Here is an 18,945-nt window from a genome sequence, read left to right as displayed (position 1 = left end):
ACAACAACAATAAAATTATTAATAATAATCATAATAATAATAATAATAATCATAATAATAATCATAATCATAATCATAATAAAAAATGTGGAGAGGACTTAACTGAACTGATCAGGACTGGACTGAAGTATTAATGAAAGATGTTGAGCTCATGATACTATTTTTAGGTCACCAACAGTCATTTTGCAGAATGTGTGCACCCATTTGTTCAATTTTAAATTCATTATATATATATATATAAATATAATCATATATATATATATAATCATATAAAAGAGTGCATTCATGCCAAAAAAGTGAAGAGTTCATGTAAATATCTAGAAAAGGTTTTATTTAGGCTGTATTATAAGAATTACATGTGAAGGAATGTCCACAGAATTTCAGTGTCAACAAAGGTAGACCTATTAAATTCTGATAATTGTAATTCTAATTGTATTAAATTCTGTCTAATTGTAGTTTTTAAGTGGTTCACGTGGTTATTTTCGATTTCTTGTAATCCTGTCTTAAAATGTAAGGGATACTGAACCTTGGTTGGGCTAGTGGGATGGCTCGAAGCGGGAGGCGGAAAATTTCCCTTATTTTTTAATTCAAAACTTGACAGGTATGTAGTAGGTGTTTCTAATAAAGTGTCCAGTAAGTGGAAGCACAAGGTAGTAGAAGATGTTTCTAATAAAGTGGCCAGTGAGTGGAAATAAAAGGTGATAGTAGGGTGTTTCTAATAAAGTGGCCAGTGAGTGGAAGCACAAGGCTGTAGAAGGTGTTTCTAATAAAGTGGCCAGTGGGTGGAAGCACAAGGTGATAGTAGGGTGTTTCTAATAAAGTGGCCAGTAAGTGGAAGCACAAGGTAGTAGAAGGTGTTTCTAATAAAGTGGCCAGTGAGTGGAAACACAGGGTAGTTGGTGTTTCTGATAAAGTTAATGAGACTGTGTGTATTGTTAGTAAGTCTCGAATCTGCATGTTTACAGCATAAAAGGATGCTTCATGCTTTTTGGAATCCAGAAACATCCATCTGCTGCTGCTGTGTAAAACGGAAACCCACTAAAACACACACACACACACATACACACACACACACACACAGCAACTAGACAAAAAGGCACAACAGTGTGGGGCGCCATGTCCAGTATTTACCCGTTACGCACAGTGACAAGAGCAGGCATCCCAAGTTGCAAAAAATAATTTCAGGGAGGTACCCCCGGACCTGGACTTGGAACCCCCAACTTATATATATATTCACATTAACTCATCTCAACATGCCTTTTGCAATCATTAATACCACGTGGGCAATGCTAAAATCACTATTACGAACTGTACAGCGGACAAGACTTTCATTGTTTTTTTACACGATGTTCCTTCTTTTACTCACTGAAAGCATCCCATCCAGAAGAGGAAAAAACACTGCCCACCCACACTAAAAACTGAATGGCTGAGTCATAGATTATTTGCAGAGAACTGGCCAATCAGAACACTCTTTGTTTTGTATACTCTTCATGAATACTCACACAAAGGAAGAGTCTTCCTCTCCCTCTCCCTCTTTTTCCCCACACTCGATTGGGGAAAAAGTCTGTCACCTGCATGCGTGTTTGTGTGCACTCTTGAGCCACTTGTTCTAGATTTCGGGAGATTTTATCTGACTTGCGGGCATCAGGGAGCCGTTATTGATATGCGGTAGACTCCCGCAAGTTCAACATTGTGGGCACCAAAACAATACGTTGTCTGATAGCAAAGATCATTGAATAAACATTTTTTTGGTTGCAGTATACCCTTTAATGTTGATTTAAAAAATGATGTAACATTGCCTCATATATGTAAGTTAGTGCTGAAATTAGGATTAATTTAAAGGTTTTAAATGTGGTTCTGACTCTAACACACTAACAATGTTTAGGTGAAAAGGGATTCCCTTAAAAATATGTATAAAAAATTATAAAAAATAATAACAATATTTTATATTATTATTTTAATGTTCCTTTCAACACTGCAAGTACACAGTACAAACTATATTAATATTTTATGTAAGTTTAATTAAAATTAATAAAAGTCTAATACATGTACATAATACTATAAGCATCTAACTTTATTAAATAATAACCTAAAGTTATTTTTCCATGTTTACAAAATACTTGCCTCTGCAAAATTCTTTTATTTTGTATGTTTATTTTTAAACTCTTATTTTTAAACAAAAATGTCTGAAAGGTTCTGAAAGACACTACATTTTATAATAATAATAATAATAATAATAATAATAATAATAATAATAATAATAATAATAATAATAATATATATATTTTTTTGAACTATAGAGAAACGCCGGATCTACCGCGCGACCTGGCAACCGGGTTTCTCGTGCGCGCCTGCGCAGTAGATTCCGGGCTCGAAGTTAAAGCTCCGCTAGCGGGTTGCTAGGCTAAGCTAAGCTAATAAACAGTATTTTCTGTGCGGTGCTCTCACTGTAATTTAGTTAACGGCAGCAGCAGGTTAAATATCCCGTAACTCTGCGCTCTGAGCCGCTGGGTGTGGAGGTTTCGCCGCTCAGTGAACTTTTGTGGCGGAATGTTGTGAAGCTCGGCGGCTTGTTAGCTCGTTAGCGCGTCAGGGAATTAAACAGACAGACAGCGAGCAGCGCTCAGTAATTCCAGCTTCTGCTGTGATTCTGAATAAACTCCATGAATAAACTCTGATAACACTCAGTATTCAGGCAGTTTCTGAACCTCAGGAATGGAGACACTGTACTGCAGGCCTGGTGGACCTGGATGGAGACAATGGGCTCCGGGTGAGTAGCGGACAGCGGCAGCAGCGCCCTGCCGGGTCAGGAACCTCTTTTCCCGGGAGCAGACAGCACACAGAGAGGCTGCACTGGTGCGTATGGATAGATACAAATGTATTAACAGCTGGACACAGTCGTGGGCAGGTCCTCAGATAAATATATAGCATTACTGACCTGTCTGAACTCCTGTAGAGCTGTAAAGGGACTAGAAATATCAGTTCTGATGTCTATTAGTCAGGTAGGCTCATCCCCTGGCAGGTTTGATTAGTTAGCTAACAAGCTACTTAGCTATTTAGTTAGGTTACATGTCTGACAGGTAGCTATATACAGCTCTGGAAAAAAATAAGAGACCACTTCAGTTTCTGAATCCATCTCTCTGATTTTGCTATTTATAGGCATATATTTGAGTAAAATTAACATTGTTGTTTTGTTCCATAAACTACAGATAACATTTCAAGTTACAAATAAAAATATTGGAATTTAGAGCATTTATTTGCAGAAAGTAAGAAATAGCTGAAATAACAAAAAAAGATGCAGATCTTTCAGAACTCAAATAATACAAAGAAAACAAGTTCATATTCATAAAGTTCAGAAATCAATATTTGGTGGAATAACCCTGTTTTTTTTTTATCACAGCATTTGGGTATATTCTCCTCCACCAGTCTTACACACTGCTTTTGGATAACTTTATGTCGCTCCTGGTGCAAAAATTCAAGCAGTTCAGCTTGGTTTAATGGCTTGTGATCATCCATCTTTCTCTTCATTTTTCAAATTAAAACCCAAAAAGTTGTAAATAACAGAAAAAAAACTTTTGTTACTTTTATTTACTTATATACTCGAAAACTGTAGAAATGCTTTGAGAAGTCAGTGTTACCTACAAGTAATGTCACAGGAATGCACATCACACACAAACACATTTATAAACAGTAGGGTGCGGATGCGGCCTCCACATATCATCTTTTTCATCAATGTTTTTTTTCACCAGTTGTTTAGAGATTGCCTGTGTTTGCAGTCTGGAAGCAGTTGAATACACACTAGTTAGCTTACACACGGTGATATCCAGAGAGATCACACTTTTTTAGCAGTGGATAACCCTTTGTAGTAATCATTGAAGGTTAAGATTTTGCCCAGGTGCCCAATAGTGGCAGCTTGTCAAACCTCAGTATGAAATCTACAACTCATCAGTCATCAGTAACTTAGTGCTTTACCCACTAGGCTGCCCTGTAATGGACCCTACTCCAAAAGCAGCCTGAAACACTCCTCATATAATCATAATTCTATATCATGCTGCTATAGCACACTTGCACTCTGGACTTCATGTTGCTGCAACCTGTCTACTCTCTCTATTTTTTCTTATTTTTTGGGGTATTTATCTTTATCTATTTTGTATATTCTATTTGTATTGTATTCTTTATTTTATCTATATATCCATTTTAATAACAGCTCTTGGGTGTAAACTGGATTGTGAGATCACAATTTCGTTCCACCTCATGTACCACATGTGATGCGAATGACAATAAAATCTCCTTGAATCCATAAGATTTGAATTGCTGTCAGCTGACTGGTCAGAGATATGTAAATGAGCATAAATCCAAGAAGTACCCACATACAAGTAACAATTAAATAACCAAGTAATACTTGGAAAGATGTGATTGGTATCGGTGATCAACTGATCATACTAGAACACATCTGCAATCAATATCTGCATCAAAACACTGAACTCTATATGTGAAATCTATAGTAATGATGAGGTTTGGACAAGTAAATGGTGGGGCAAATTATATTTAAAATTTTATAGTAAAAAATATACAGTTATCTAATTACATTAATATAATTGTAATTGTTTTATTATAATAATAAGATTGAAATAATCACATTTCATTTATTATACTAATTCTTATTTTTTTCTTATAAAGTACAATGAGTCACACTTGTGTTTTCTGCATTTTTCTCCTTCCTTTAGGAATTATGGCTTTACCTGACTTCAGATGACGTTGTGAATCTACAGCGATGACTGGGGACTGCCCTCATCAGTTCATCAATTCCTAGTGCCGCAACCTGACTTAAATGAGAATGTCACTCCACAAGCACTGAACTACGCTGCACGGCGTGGTGACGACATGGCAGGCGTCAGTGACGACTATAAGCGTTTGTTTTTCCATAACCATCTCCAAGACGAGCTGCCCACTGCCTTCTGCAGGAGCACATCTCAGCCTGGCTCAAAGTACAGAGGAACTGAATGCAGGCAGGTTTCTGAAGAGCTGTGCAATGGCTCTTCCTCAGAGAACACGACTTCACACTGTATCAAAAGCGACTTGGACACGACGGAGATCTCCGACGACAGCCGATCCTCATCTGATGCTTGTTCCTCCAGCGCTGCCGACGAAGAAGATGATGAGAATGAGGACGACATCACTCCAGAGGTGCAGCAGGCCTATAGAATCTTCCACAGTTTCCTGACAGAGAAACACAAAGCTCTGACCGCACCATTCTGGCACCCTATCAACGCTGGCGAGAAAGGAGGGAATGAGATGAGCTTCAAAATGATGGACAACAAGTTTGTGAACCGGGAATATGAGAGCATTACCGAGTTCGTAGCAGATTTTCGCCTCATGCTGGAGAACTGCTATAGGTTCCACAGTGTTGACCACTGGATCTCCAAACAGGCACAAAAGCTGGAGATCATTCTGGAGCAGAAGCTGATTCTTCTGTCACGGTGAGAAATGGCTTACCAGAGCAGAATTAGATTTAGAATTTAGTGTTACTCATCAAGTTTAGCACTGGTAGCAATGTTTTGGTGGCACATTAAAAACAATGTGGGTACTCTCGTTTCAGCAATACAGAGGACGGTGTGACTGAAACAGTAGACTTCCTGTTGTGTATTACAGTGTGCCAAAATGACTGTTGAATCTTATGAACGTTATAGAGCTTCAGAGAGTGCCCTTTAACTAGTTTGTTGCATTTGGTCAGAATGTAGTTCATATGAGTATTATAGTGTTATAAGGGGCACTGTATTATAAGGTGCACTATCAATTAACATCTATTTTTATACATAAGGGGCACCAGATTATAAGGTGCATTAAGCAACAGACTTTAGCGCACAGTAAGGATGTCTACATTAAAGTGAGTAAGGGTGTGGTCATGTTTCCCTTTTAATAAAGAAGCTGGGAGAAACGCCTTCGTAAACAAAACTGTAATTCTTAAAAATAAAAATATGTCAAACCAGCATTGGCACTTAATCTACACAGATTTCTATTTTGTCTAAGGGTGAGTTTTCAGTGAAGTTTATCTTTAGCATTAGCTGCTAACCCTAGTGCTAGTGGGATGTAAATGCCGCCAGAAAGCGTTAGACTGAGATTCCTTGGTGTTCCGGAAATCCAGGGTGCTATCAGCTAGCAGGTTTTACAGTCTGTTAGAACAATATTTTGGCTTATGTGAAGATTTATACAGCATATTAAGAATAATTATCACAAATATTTGGACATATAATGTATTTGTACCCATAGGAACTTGCATACAGTTAAGTGTTTTTTTTTTTTTTTCATTTTCACTTAATAGACCCCTCAGAGAAAAAACAACCTTGGCTGTGACCTCTAGGGGGCGCTTTGGCACAGAAGACGAGAAAGGCCCAACTGGCACCTCTACCAGGCGGCGGTCAGTGCCGAGGAACCTGGCAGCCATTACAGTGGGTGGCTGCGAGTCCATCATGGTTCAGGCCCTCAGACTGGAGGAACAGCAGAGAGCCAAAGAGGAGAAAAGGTACAGCCTTTAAATCTTCAGCCACCGCTTCTTCTTTTTGTCTTTCAGAAATGTTTTTTTCCAAGTATAGCAATGATAAGTGACTGGAAGAAACAAAGACAAAACAAAATAAAGTGGAAATTGCTTACTAAATTACTGTATTTCACAAAATCATTATTATATAAAATAGTCTCCAAATCATTTTTAGGATCATTAAATAGTTAACATAACATGTTAACATATGAGCTATTTATTTGGTGTTTAAAATATTCAGGATATTTCAGGATAATTTCAGTATTCAGTATAATTCTTTGTATTGAACCCAGTCAACCAGTTTCCTCAAAAACGATTTTCACTAATAATTCACCACATAAACAAATATGCTACCATTTGAAAAGTTTAAAAATAGTTTGTTAATGTTTTTTGTCTTTTGATTTCTAACGATTCTGTATGCACTTTATATACTACACTGCTCAAAAAAATAAAGGGAACACTCAAATAACACAATATAACTCCAAGTAAATCAAACTTCTGTGAAATTAAACTGTCCACTTAGGAAGCAACACTGATTGACAATCAATTTCACCTGCTGTTGTGCAAATGGAATAGACAACAGGTGGAAATTATTGGCAATTAGCAAGACACACTCAATAAAGGAGTGGTTCTGCAGGTGGGGACCACAGACCACTTCTCAGAACCTATGTTGTCTGGCTGATGTTTTGGTCAGTTTTGAATGTTGGTGGTGCTTTCACACTCGTGGTAGCATGAGACGGACTCTACAACCCACACAAGTGGCTCAGGTAGTGCAGCTCATCCAGGATGGCACATCAATGCGAGCTGTGGCAAGAAGGTTTGCTGTGTCTGTCAGCGTAGTGTCCAGAGGCTGGAGGCGCTACCAGGGGACAGGCCAGTACACCAGGAGACGTGGAGGAGGCCGTAGGAGGGCAACAACCCAGCAGCAGGACCGCTACCTCCGCCTTTGTGCAAGAAGGAACAGGAGGAGCACTGCCAGAGCCCTGCAAAATGACAGGCCACAAATGTGCATGTGTCTGCACAAACGGTTAGAAACCGACTCCATGAGGATGGTATGAGGGCCCGACGTCCACAGATGGGGGTTGTGCTCACAGCCCAACACCGTGCAGGACGCTTGGCATTTGCCAGAGAACACCAGGATTGGCAAATTCGCCACTGGCGCCTTGTGCTCTTCACAGATGAAAGCAGGTTCACACTGAGCACATGACAGACGTGACAGAGTCTGGAGACGCCGTGGAGAGCGGTCTGCTGCCTGCAACATCCTTCAGCATGACCGGTTTGGCAGTGGGTCAGTAATGGTGTGGGGTGGCATTTCTTTGGAGGGCCGCACAGCCCTCCATGTGCTCACCAGAGGTAGCCTGACTGCCATTAGGTACCGAGATGAGATCCTCAGACCCCTTGTCAGACCATATGCTGGTGCGGTTGGCCCTGGGTTCCTCCTAATGCAGGACAATGCTAGACCTCATGTGGCTGGAGTGTGTCAGCAGTTCCTGCAAGATGAAGGCATTGAAGCTATGGACTGGCCCGCCCGTTCCCCAGACCTGAATCCGATTGAGCACATCTGGGACATCATGTCTCGCTCCATCCACCAACGTCACGTTGCACCACAGACTGTCCAGGAGTTGGCGGATGCTTTAGTCCAGGTCTGGGAGGAGACCATCCGCCACCTCATCAGGAGCATGCCCAGGCGTTGTAGGGAGGTCATACAGGCACGTGTAGGCCACACACAATACTGAGCCTCATTTTGACTTGTTTTAAGGACATTACATTAAAGTTGGATCAGCCTGTAGTGTGTTTTTTCACTTTAATTTTGTGTGTGGCTCCAAATCCAGGCCTCCATTGGTTAATAAATTTGATTTCCATTGATGATTTTTGTGTGATTTTGTTGTCAGCACATTCAACTTTGTACAGAACAAAGTATTCAATGAGAATATTTCATTCATTCAGATCTAGGATGTGTTATGTGAGTGTTCCCTTTATTTTTTTGAGCAGTGTATAATAATCATACATATAAAAATAATAAATAATGAAATAATGGCATTTTTCATTAGTCATTTTTGAGGTTTCTGCCTCTAGATTTGAACACTGTGTTTAAAAAAAAACAAGGCACCCTGGGCATCATTTTGTAATTATTACTTGCACATTTTGGAATGTTTTTGCATTTGATGTTTTACAGTTTCCATTTTCCATTGTGTAGTCCTTTACAGCACAGCAAAATACTTTTCAAATATGCTTTAAAACAGAAAAGTGTATACACTTATATATAACTGTATATACAACATTAAAGGAACGGGAACTAAGGAACTTTGCTTGACACCAGTGAGGGTCATCAACCAAGATGAAGTATTACTAATGTGATAATGCGCTATGACATCATTTTTCTGACAGTTGTTCTTTTGTTGCGCAGGCAACGAGAGCTTGAGAAGAAGGAGGCTGAGGAAGCATCAGCAAAAGAAGTAGAGGAGTGGGAGAGTAGCCTGCTTTCTCTTGCAGAGCCGTGGCCCATCAGCACTATGTGGGAACTTCCTGCCATCGGCCATTTCCTGTGCCTGGCCCAGACAGCTCTAAACCTGCCTGAAATTGTTTTCTTTGAGCTGGAGCGCTGTCTGCTCATGCCCCGCTGCAGCTCTTTCTTGGCCAAGGTCATGAGCTCCCTGCTGTGCCAGCCCAATCGCAGAGCAACGCTTCACAGGCGCCCTGCCCTACCCTACCGCCGCTGGGAGGCAGAGCTACGGCAGAAGGTTCTGGGCTGGTACCAGGAGGTGGGCCGGGCGGAGGACCAGGTGGCACATGCAGAACAGCTGGGCCTTTGCCATCAATTTTTTTGGACGTTGGGTGTGATGAGTCCGTTGGAGAAAATGGCCTTTCATCTGCTTCCCTTCAATCAGCGTGTCTGGTTGCTCAAAGGACTTTGCGATAATGTGTACGAGACACAAAAGGACGTACAGGACGCTGTCCTTGGGCAGCCAATACACGAGTGCAGAGAGTCCATCCTGGGCTACGATAGCGAGGAAAATGCCTACATACACTTCCCGCATTTCTGTGGTGCGGATTTGCGAATTTACTGCCAGAGCCCATGTACGCCACTGAACTTCCCCTTGCCCCCATTCCACGTGAAGAAACTACAGCGTGAAGTGGGAGTAGAGGGGTCCAATAATGTCTCTGCTGTCATACAGGGAAGATATCTTAAGGTCAAAGAGGAGAACAGCGACTCCAGCATCAGGGAACTTGATCCGTGGATGTGCGACAGTGATTCACTTCAAGACACAGATGACAGTTCGGAAGAAAGTGAGTCAGATCAAAAAAGTCCTAAAAAATTTCTGTTCCTGCATAAAGAAGAGTTGCACAGTCCTGTAGGCATAAAGGGAGGCCCCTTGAAGGTAGAGCCAAGAGTTAAGTTAAAAGAACTAGACGACATTTCTGACAGTGAACCTTGCCTTAAGGTAGGGGAAATCTGCTACAAAGGGAAATCTCCTGCAATCTCTCCGAGCACAGACACTTTAAAATCTTCCTCGCAGTTCTTCGTGGACACTGCACAAAATGACATGCCCTTTCAGGGCAGAGGTCCTTGTCCAAAATGCCCTATGAGCTCAGATGCCAAACAAGAGAGTTGTTCATGCATTTGCTTCAAGGCTGAGGCTGACAGAACCAGATCCATGTATCTTCAGCAAGCCGTCCACTCTGGGGATGAAGTAGGAAGAACGCACACCAAAAGAAAGACAAGAAAGAAAAAGAAAGAGAAATCAATTGAGGTCAAGGCAGGGACAGGCAAGCTGGGCCTGGAAAAAGTTCGTCTTGCCAGAGTGGCCAAATGCACATTGCCCGAAACTGCCGCCATCAGCATCACCACCACCAATATGAAGAAGAAGGATAAAAGGAAGCAGCAAAATATAGGTGAGTGAGAGAAAGTAAGATCGATTCTAGCAATAGGTTGACTATTTTTCATTTTGCGCATAATTCAACTCTCTATTTTTTTATTTCTGTTTATAAATGAAGATTAATACACAGTAGATGCAGGAATTACCAGCGTAATCTGTTGTACCCATACTGCTGGCGGCACAACACTGGTTCTTTTTTCTTTTTCTATTGTATAGCCAATGCATGGCTTCCCACTGATCCGGGCATGTGTTCTCACTGTATCACTGTGTGTGTCTTCTGAGTGTACTTGCTAGTGTGTATAAGTGTGTTCACTGCACGGAAGTGCCAAGAGCATCTATATTGTATATGGGTGTCTTGTCTTGTTAGAGTAAGGCTATACTAACAGGTTCCCGCACAAATGTTCCTTATTGTTTGTTTCCTCACATTTGTCCTCATTACTACGACCCCTCAGTTAATTGAATTCTTTAAATTAAATGCTCTCCCAGATCTCAGGCATCTTTACAGTTGACTACAATGTATTTGGGCCAACTTACATAGAGACTTGTGTGCTAGGTTACTGTCTTACATTGATTATCTCAAATGAACTCATGCCATTTAGTTTCAGCCTGTTGCAGTGATTTATCAGAGGGTTTATTAAACGTTGTTCTGAAGTATCAGTCACATGGAATGAATGTTCTTGTTGTCTGTCAGTAGGTGGAAAGCTTGATTCCAGGACAGCTGGACAAAAAATCAAGGAGCCTCCACAACTCCCAGTGGAGCCAAAATTTAAGGTAAGCCATGCTAATTTCTAATAATAATCTGTTTAGAGAGATTCAGTTCTATAGGAAACCTTGTTCCGAGAGCACTGTACAAGTTCTTTCCCCTGATTTTCGTTCTTTCTTAATTTTCTGTCACGTTTTAGCCGTGTGATTGTGCCAGTCTGCAATCTACAAAAGTTTTAAAATTTATTTTTGAACAATCTGGTAGTTTGTACTCCTTTTATTACATGCAGCAGTAGCAAACAGTCCATCAGGTACTGCAGTGGGTGCAACAAAAATAAAAACAAACAGGTCAAAGGGTTGAAGAATGAATACTGAGGGTAATACTGACCTAGTCTGCTGCTGGAGTTTGGAGACTTAAAGCCTTTTCACACAGACACCGATATGAAACGCTCAGTAGTACACTCAGCGCTCAGTAGTGAGGGAAGCTTTAGTTCGTGGCTTCTAATGAAAATGAACAGACTCTGATGTTCCAAGATAAGCATAAAAGAAAGACTAAATAAAGGGGTGTGTAACAAGTCATTACCCAGCCATTCAGCTCTGCTAAGTAATCTACTTTCTTTATAGACTTTAAATATTACCACAAATAAACTACACAAGCATTTTGCTTTTAGTGAAACAATTACTATTTTCTAAACGTGAAGATTTTCTAAACTCTGTAAGAACCTGTGGAGAAACGAACATGACATGAAATGTAAGATCTTTTATAGGGATCAGTGTTTTATTAGGTGTTTATAAAAGAGATGGTTCTTTAGTTGACTTTTAAAGATAGTAAGTGATTCTGCTGTTGGAACACCCAAGAGAAGATTTTTTCCTCCGCCTTGGATGTAAGGACATGTAATGATCTAACGTCTTTTATGTGTACTGAGAGATTGTGGGTCAAGCCAAACCTAGGTCCCCATCACGTAAGAAGGAGCAGGACTAGGTCCCCATCACATAAGAAGGAGCATTTTTATTAACAGCATCGTTTGCTTTAGTTCTGCTCACCCCGTGTATGGACCCCAGAACAAAGAGCGCTACTGGACTTTTCATGGGGTTTTTATCAGGGAAAAAAGTTTTATCAGCTCCAGTTTTTCACATTTATTTGTCTGAGCCCAGTATTGGAGATTTTTTAAACAGCAGACTCAAATTGTTTACAACAAAAGCAAAGGTTGTGAGGTTCTAAGGTAATCTAAAAGCACTGGCTTCTTTTCAGGCAGCTCTCAGTAGAGGGCAGCGTGACTCTATTTCAATATTCCAATATTATATAATTTCCAAAAATGTGCTAAGTCTCTATTATTGATGATGATATGTTAAAAGTATTGTCACAGTTAAAAGTTTTAAATTGCCTGTTTGAATGATAACATTTCTTTCTCTCTCTTTTAACTCCCTCATAGTTGGTCTGCACCAGTTTAGATGAACTGAGAAATCTCATCAGTAAAACAGAAGATGAGCTGGATGAGTTGGAGAGCACCAAAAAGAGATGTGTTAGTAAGAAGGGCTGCACACATATGCACACATTTATTATACTAAAGAGTATTACTCTAAGAATTTAATGTAAAAAAACAAAGATTTGACTAAATGTACTTTGACAATTATGGTGTTCGGTAGACACCCTTATCCAGAGCCAAAAAGGTTTTGCTTTCTTTAAGACTAACAGACAGCACCTTCAATGGCTAAATCATGCTTTCACAGTAAAATCCATCACATATTGTAATATGGAAGCATGATTTGGCATCACCGCTGTGAACTAAATTTAAATTACACAATATGATTCATTCAAACTTCGTCTTCATTATTCTGGCTTAGTTTTCTGTTACTATCATTATTTAAAACCTTAATTATAAAGAACAGATTATTATCAGAGTAAACAAAATATGTGAACCCGTAGGCTTATATGCAAACAAAGACATTGATGAATGTGAATGTGGTTACGGGATACCTCTCTAAAAAAAATACAAAACAAGCTTTTAGCATCTCTTTAAATTGTTTCTGAATTGTACATTTCAGGCAGGGTGGTACGTAAAAAGAGAATCAGTGAAGGAGCTTCACATTACGCTCATAAGACTGTTGAATGAGTTGTTACCATGGGAACAGAAACTGCTCAAGGCCTTTCAAAGAAACAGGTAAATATCTTTTAATCCATCACAGTTAATGTTACTAGATTTATTGTTCAGCTGGTAGAGGATTTAATCAAGATGGTTTGAATTTGGATGTTGGAATTGCTAATTTAACTTTATTCTCCCATCAGAGCCAGATTGAAAAAGGAGAATGACGACTTTAAAAAGCATCCCGAATATGAAAACTTTACAAGAGAGGAAAGCACTGGACCTGAAGGAAACCGGGGGGCATGTAAAAAAGTCTCTTCTTCAGAGATTAGCAGAGAATTGACCGAGGATGACATCAAAAGTGAAAGAGCTTTAAGAAGAGAATCTGAAGCAACAGGTGCTTTAAAACAAACATTTTTTTCTTTGTTAAGCACAGATAGATTGAAGAAATCACAGAACTTTACTTCAATCATTTTTGCAACTGCAAATCAGAAAAAAGTTTTATTTCACTGTAGACAGTATAAGCTCAAGGTATTTCATATTTTCTATGATCAGTGAACAAATGGATATGAACAAATCCATTACTCAGCTCTCACGTCAGTCACTATTGCGAGGTGCGACGCATTCATTGTGTGGCTGCTATTGAAAATGAGCAACAATACAGGTTTGCCAATATTTTTTCTGTTTTAAACGCCTCCATACCTTGCCATTGTGATTCTATTCAGCTATTGTTGAATGGCAGTTCCTGATGCAGTGCCGCCTAGTGGATGAGAGGTCACGGGTGTTCAGCTTAGGCTTGTATTTAAGGGAAAAATACACAAATCTTTTCCAATATTACCTACAAACCAAAGATCCTCAGCCCATTTTTTTGTAACCACGTGTATATTAACAAATGAAATGAACAGACAAAGCATGAAATATCTTGGGCGCATACTGTTTGCAATCAAATACAAGTCAAAGTAAATGTTTAACACCTTTTATACATTTTGCGTATTGTCTCAATCTTTTCTGATCTGGGGTTGTAAAAGTCTTATTTCAAATGTTCCTACTGTTCACATTTACCCAAGTGGTGACTGAAATTTTTGGAATTGTTTTCTGCAGAGTGTGAAAATCATCCCAGAATCGACTCATCAGGACACCTGATCAATGAACCAGAAGTTCTTACAGCACTGACAGAGTTTAGACCTTTGACTCGAAGCTCGAAGCGTCGCCAGAGTAGTGGCTTAGATGATGACTTAAGTCCAAGCAAAAGAGGGAAGCTGGTTGGTGATGATTCTGTGTTTCCTGAACCTCAGTCTGAGGTCACATCCAGGGACCAGACTACAACAAGAGCAAACCTTCAAGTCACAGAAAGAGATAAAGAAATAACTGTACCTCTGGGTACTTTCCAGAGGAACTGCAAGCCAATTCAGGCATTACTGGCCAAGAGTGTTGGAAATAAAGTAACGTTAATGAATCATCCACAAGCTACTTCAATGGCTCATGCCCGGCCGCTGCCAAATAGGACAGCAGCTGTAGCCCCTACAGAACCTACCACCACCGGTCAGCTGGCACCACAGCCAGCCCTGGTCACCACAAGAACACAAACACCTGTTACATCATCTGCAACAAGCAACTCCGTGAAGGTTGTTTATAACACATCAGAAGGTTTGAGTGTAGTTCAGAAAGATGGCACCCCATTTAAGTTTTCAGTGCAGCCCGTTATGGACCAGAAAACAGGAGAAAAGATAATGCAACAGGTTATAATTCTTCCCTCAAACTTGCTCATTCAAAGGACTGAAGAAACAAAAACTCAGTTGCCATCCAACATCCAACAAACGGTTCCCACTTCCAAGGCTGCTGTGGTTTTGTCCAATTCACCTGTGTCCACTGTGCCAGAAAACAAGATCCCTGTCCAGCAGGTGGCTCCTTTAAAAGATACCAGCCTTGCAAACAAACCTTCACCTGCTGTTTCACCTAGCTTGCAAAAGTTACAAATAACATCTTGCAGAACTTCGCCTGCCCCTAAAAAGACTACTGAACCACCCTCACTGCCAAATCTGTCCCCTACACTTTCTTCACCTTCTACTAATTCCAACAAATGTGATGCTAAGCAAGAGTTAAAGACAGTATGCATCAGAGACTCTCAGTCCATTCTTGTTACAACAAGAGGTGGCAACACTGGAGTGGTGAAGGTGCAGACTTCAGAACAGAGTGGAGCAAGTTCCTTACCAACCAGCCCTGTTTTCACTATGCTCCCCCAGTTTCAACCCTTTTATGTCTCTAAGTCTTCCGCAATAGGAGCCTCTACAGCTCAGGCACCTCATACGACTACCGCTGCTACGTTATTGCCTATCAACTCTTCTCTAAACAACCAGGGTAATTCCTCAAAATCTCTGCCCCAGTCACCAATAAAATATGTCAACCAATCTCCTCTACTGGATAGAACAAGTTCTGCAGTAACTTTGAGCAAAGACTCTGCTGTTTCTCTAGCATCTCTCTCTGGCAGTCTAACAAAAACTGGCCAGACATTAAACAGTGTTAATTCATTATTTCCAGCATCTTCACAAAGCAATTCTGGTGTTCTTTCAACTGCCAGGGCTGTCCAAGGTGTCCCTCAGACCACTGCCTCAAAAGGTCTAGTCCAGTCTCCTCTAAAGAGGTTTCAAGCAAGCAGCATTGTGCCAGAGCAATCCACCTTCCAGAAAGTTTTCCTTGTCGCACCCAAGACCGAAATCTCTGCGGCAACGACCAGTATGCCCACTGGTGCTCCTGTACCATCTGCTGTTCCTGGTTCAAGGGTCTTGTTTATGAGTCAGTCTGTCTCTGGATGTTCTACAGTTACTATTCCTAAAGGATCTGTAATGTCTGGGTCCAGCAGTACAGCCACAACTGCTTCCATAGCAGTTGATGCAATGAAACCTGGCCCCAACCTTGCCCAGACAACTGGCAGCACACCCACTGGAACACTGACTAAAGTTCAGGGTATCAATATTTCAGGGTTAACAGCTAGGATAGTGGACAAAGGAACAGACACAAATAAGAATTTGGCCCAACAGAATGACACTACCACAACTGTCATACCTGTGACCATGTCGAGTGTACTTGCAACATCCTCCAGTGGGCTTGTTTTTGTGCAAAAGAACAGCTCTGCAGCTAATAGTTGTGCTCCACTCAATGTCAAAGCTCCTGTTAAACTAACTGGATCTGCTGATGGGAAAACAGTCACGTTTTCAACTTATGGCAATGGTCATATGGCCTCTTCTGCGCTTCTTACAGCAGTAGATCAAAAGCTGCAGTTGCCATCCACAGCCTCAATATCAAGCATCCTTCAAAATAACAAAATTACAACAGAATCTGTGGTTACCAGCTCAAATACAAACCTAGCAAGTCCTTCTTTGGGAAGCATATTTAACAAAGATACTACTTTACCAAGAGGACTAATGGCAGACAAAACATGGGCTAGTCCAACTGTGGCTATGGTTCCCTCACCTATTAAACCTTCGATCATTACTACTGTGGCAAGAGTCCCTAATCCTTTAACACTGAGCACAACAGCAACACCCATACCAGGCACCCCTCCTTCAGCACCTCAACAAGGTTTGACTCCTGTGGTTAGAAGTCCCGTCCCAGGCTCCTCTTCAGTGCAGGAAAAAGTTGTGATCAATACTAATGCCCCACTTGCTCCTGGAACCCAGCTGTTCATCAACAACATGAGATTTGTGGTACCTGCTCAAGGCCTTGGACCTGGCAGTCATGTTCTTTTCTTCTCAAGCCCTGCAGTCTGCCCTGCACTTCCAGTTGGGACTAGTCCTGTGCCTCCAGTCCTGAGGGAGGCAGGTGCTTTAAATCATCTTCCCTTAACTCATGTTGTTCAAGGTCCTAGAATGGTAGCACCAGGGATGCAGTCAAATTGTATGCCTGTTAACCTACCAGCAAAAGTTGGAACATCTGTGCCAATTCAGCAACATTCAACTGCAGTCCGAGTCCCACTGGTCTCTACTAATTCTACCGTTCTTGCACAAGTAACTTCGGTAGGAGCAGCCATATCATCTGGGCAACAAAGCCTGACAAACGTAGTAAGACTTCCTTCCTTTTTAAGCTCTGGAGGAAAAGAACAATGTGTTACACTTTCACATAATATTCCCACCAGCCCAAAAGAAATCGTTGCTGTTTCCTCACAGTTGCCGAAAAGTCTGCAGAGCATGGCCACACCTGCTCTTTTGCAGACAGGACTTCTAAGTACACCACATCAACCCCAGCTCACTCCAGTTGCATCACCGGCGAAAGGCGTAATTTCTCGGGCATCCCCGATGATTGCTATGCCACCTATGAGTAGCACTGTATCGAGGATGCAGACCTTACCTGTGGCAACTGTTCCGCCAATCGGAAGTACTATCAGCTGTAGTCAAGCCACACCCACTGCAACTGTTCCTCCATCCGTTAATACTCTTATTATGGCACGTTGTCAGCCTGTAAGGGGTGTACAACCTGGAAGTATTAGAATGCCAGTTGTCATACCTAACCCATCTCAGGTTCAAGGCAAGGCCCCAGTGCAGCTCCCAGGTGTGCATCCCATCCATCCCCCGAGTAAACTGTTGTTGAGTCCTGATGGTGCAATTTTGAATGTAGTTGGATGTCCAACCCTACAGAATCTCCCAGTGATGGCAAATTCGATGACCGCACAAACTGTTGTTACCACCTGTAGTAGTGTGACTGGACCTGTTTTGAACACACTTGATTCCCAGAGGATTTTATCAGTTAATCCAAAGGGACCTAATTACTGACATTTTGCTGTCTTAAATTAAACAAATGGACATTTGTTAAAGGTTGTTGAAAGTAGTGGGATAGCATAGGTTCCCTTGTTTTTCCTTTTTGGTCCCGGAATTTTAAGGTTTAGGTCTTTCCATTAAGCACTTTTCTATACTGTTTTTACAGCAGCAATGGTAGGTAAACATGCTGTCAGGATTTGATTCAGATTTTAATTATCTGTTGTGTACATTGTAAACCATTTCTTGAGAATTTCCTACACCATTAGAAAAAAAATGCAAAAATGGAAAAAAAAAAATTCAGAAAAAGTATGTGAATATTTTGTAGCATTTTGCCATTGACAAAATCATTAAATGATTTTTTTTTTTATCTTCATGCACACTTAGCGTATGTTTACCAGTTTAGTTCAGGTCACTCTCACCTCTTGCCTATGGTAGTGAGTTTGAGCATAGTGAATTTGATCTTTGAACAGTTATTTTTTCTTGAGTTTGCACACAGACTTTAAAACTTTAGCACCTATTATAGTACTGCCATCTGATGGTATCCTTTGACTGTCTAGTTTACATGTTGGGAATTAGAATTATTTATTAAATTGCCTTCTTTGGACCTTTCACAATGTTGTAGTAGTTATTTTGGACCACTCATATTGGATAAGAAGGAAATAAATGCAGTGCTTTGTTCTTTACCAGACAACATGATATTTGTCAATTATTACTGACTGTTTCTAAATGCGAATAGATTAGCAGACATTTTTATTTTCTGCGAGATATGGTTGTATTGGCTTATATCAAATTTGTAAAAAGAAGTGTTCTGATTGCAAGCTATATTAGATACCATGATGGTCATGTGTTTAGTGAGAAATTTACCCTGTTTGTTGTTTTAACACAAGCAACTTCTAGGAGAATGACTGTACAGTGGTGTAAAAGTGTTTGCCCCTTCATGATTTATTATTTTTTTTTTTTTACGTTTGTCACTCTTATATGTTTCAGATTATCAA

The 18,945-nt window shown here is 40.6% G+C and overlaps 1 protein-coding gene across 3 annotated transcripts; it reads left to right on the top strand.

Moving 5' to 3' along the window:
* Positions 1 to 2,347: 2,347 nt before the first annotated feature.
* Positions 2,348 to 18,641, top strand: LOC103036378 (uncharacterized protein KIAA2026). 3 transcript variants are annotated; one of them, XM_015607560.3, is made up of 9 exons: positions 2,348 to 2,770; positions 4,728 to 5,480; positions 6,323 to 6,523; positions 8,943 to 10,429; positions 11,105 to 11,184; positions 12,549 to 12,638; positions 13,162 to 13,277; positions 13,403 to 13,596; positions 14,301 to 18,641. In XM_015607560.3, exons 2-9 carry the CDS (start codon positions 4,885 to 4,887, stop codon positions 17,963 to 17,965), a joined length of 6,429 nt encoding a protein of 2,142 aa, XP_015463046.3. In that variant the 5' UTR covers positions 2,348 to 2,770; positions 4,728 to 4,884; the 3' UTR covers positions 17,966 to 18,641. The 3 variants fall into 3 exon arrangements, with proteins under 3 accessions (XP_015463046.3, XP_007230667.3, XP_007230666.3); XM_007230605.4 differs by having other exon boundaries at positions 2,348 to 2,856; positions 11,108 to 11,184; XM_007230604.4 differs by having other exon boundaries at positions 2,348 to 2,856.
* The last annotated feature ends 304 nt before the right edge of the window (positions 18,642 to 18,945 follow it).

Source organism: Astyanax mexicanus, chromosome 17, assembly GCF_023375975.1.
Source record: "Astyanax mexicanus isolate ESR-SI-001 chromosome 17, AstMex3_surface, whole genome shotgun sequence".
In the NCBI taxonomy this organism is placed as follows: Eukaryota; Metazoa; Chordata; class Actinopteri; order Characiformes; family Acestrorhamphidae; genus Astyanax; species Astyanax mexicanus.
Note: the sequence above shows the minus strand (reverse complement) of the source record. Positions and strands in the feature narration are given on the sequence as shown.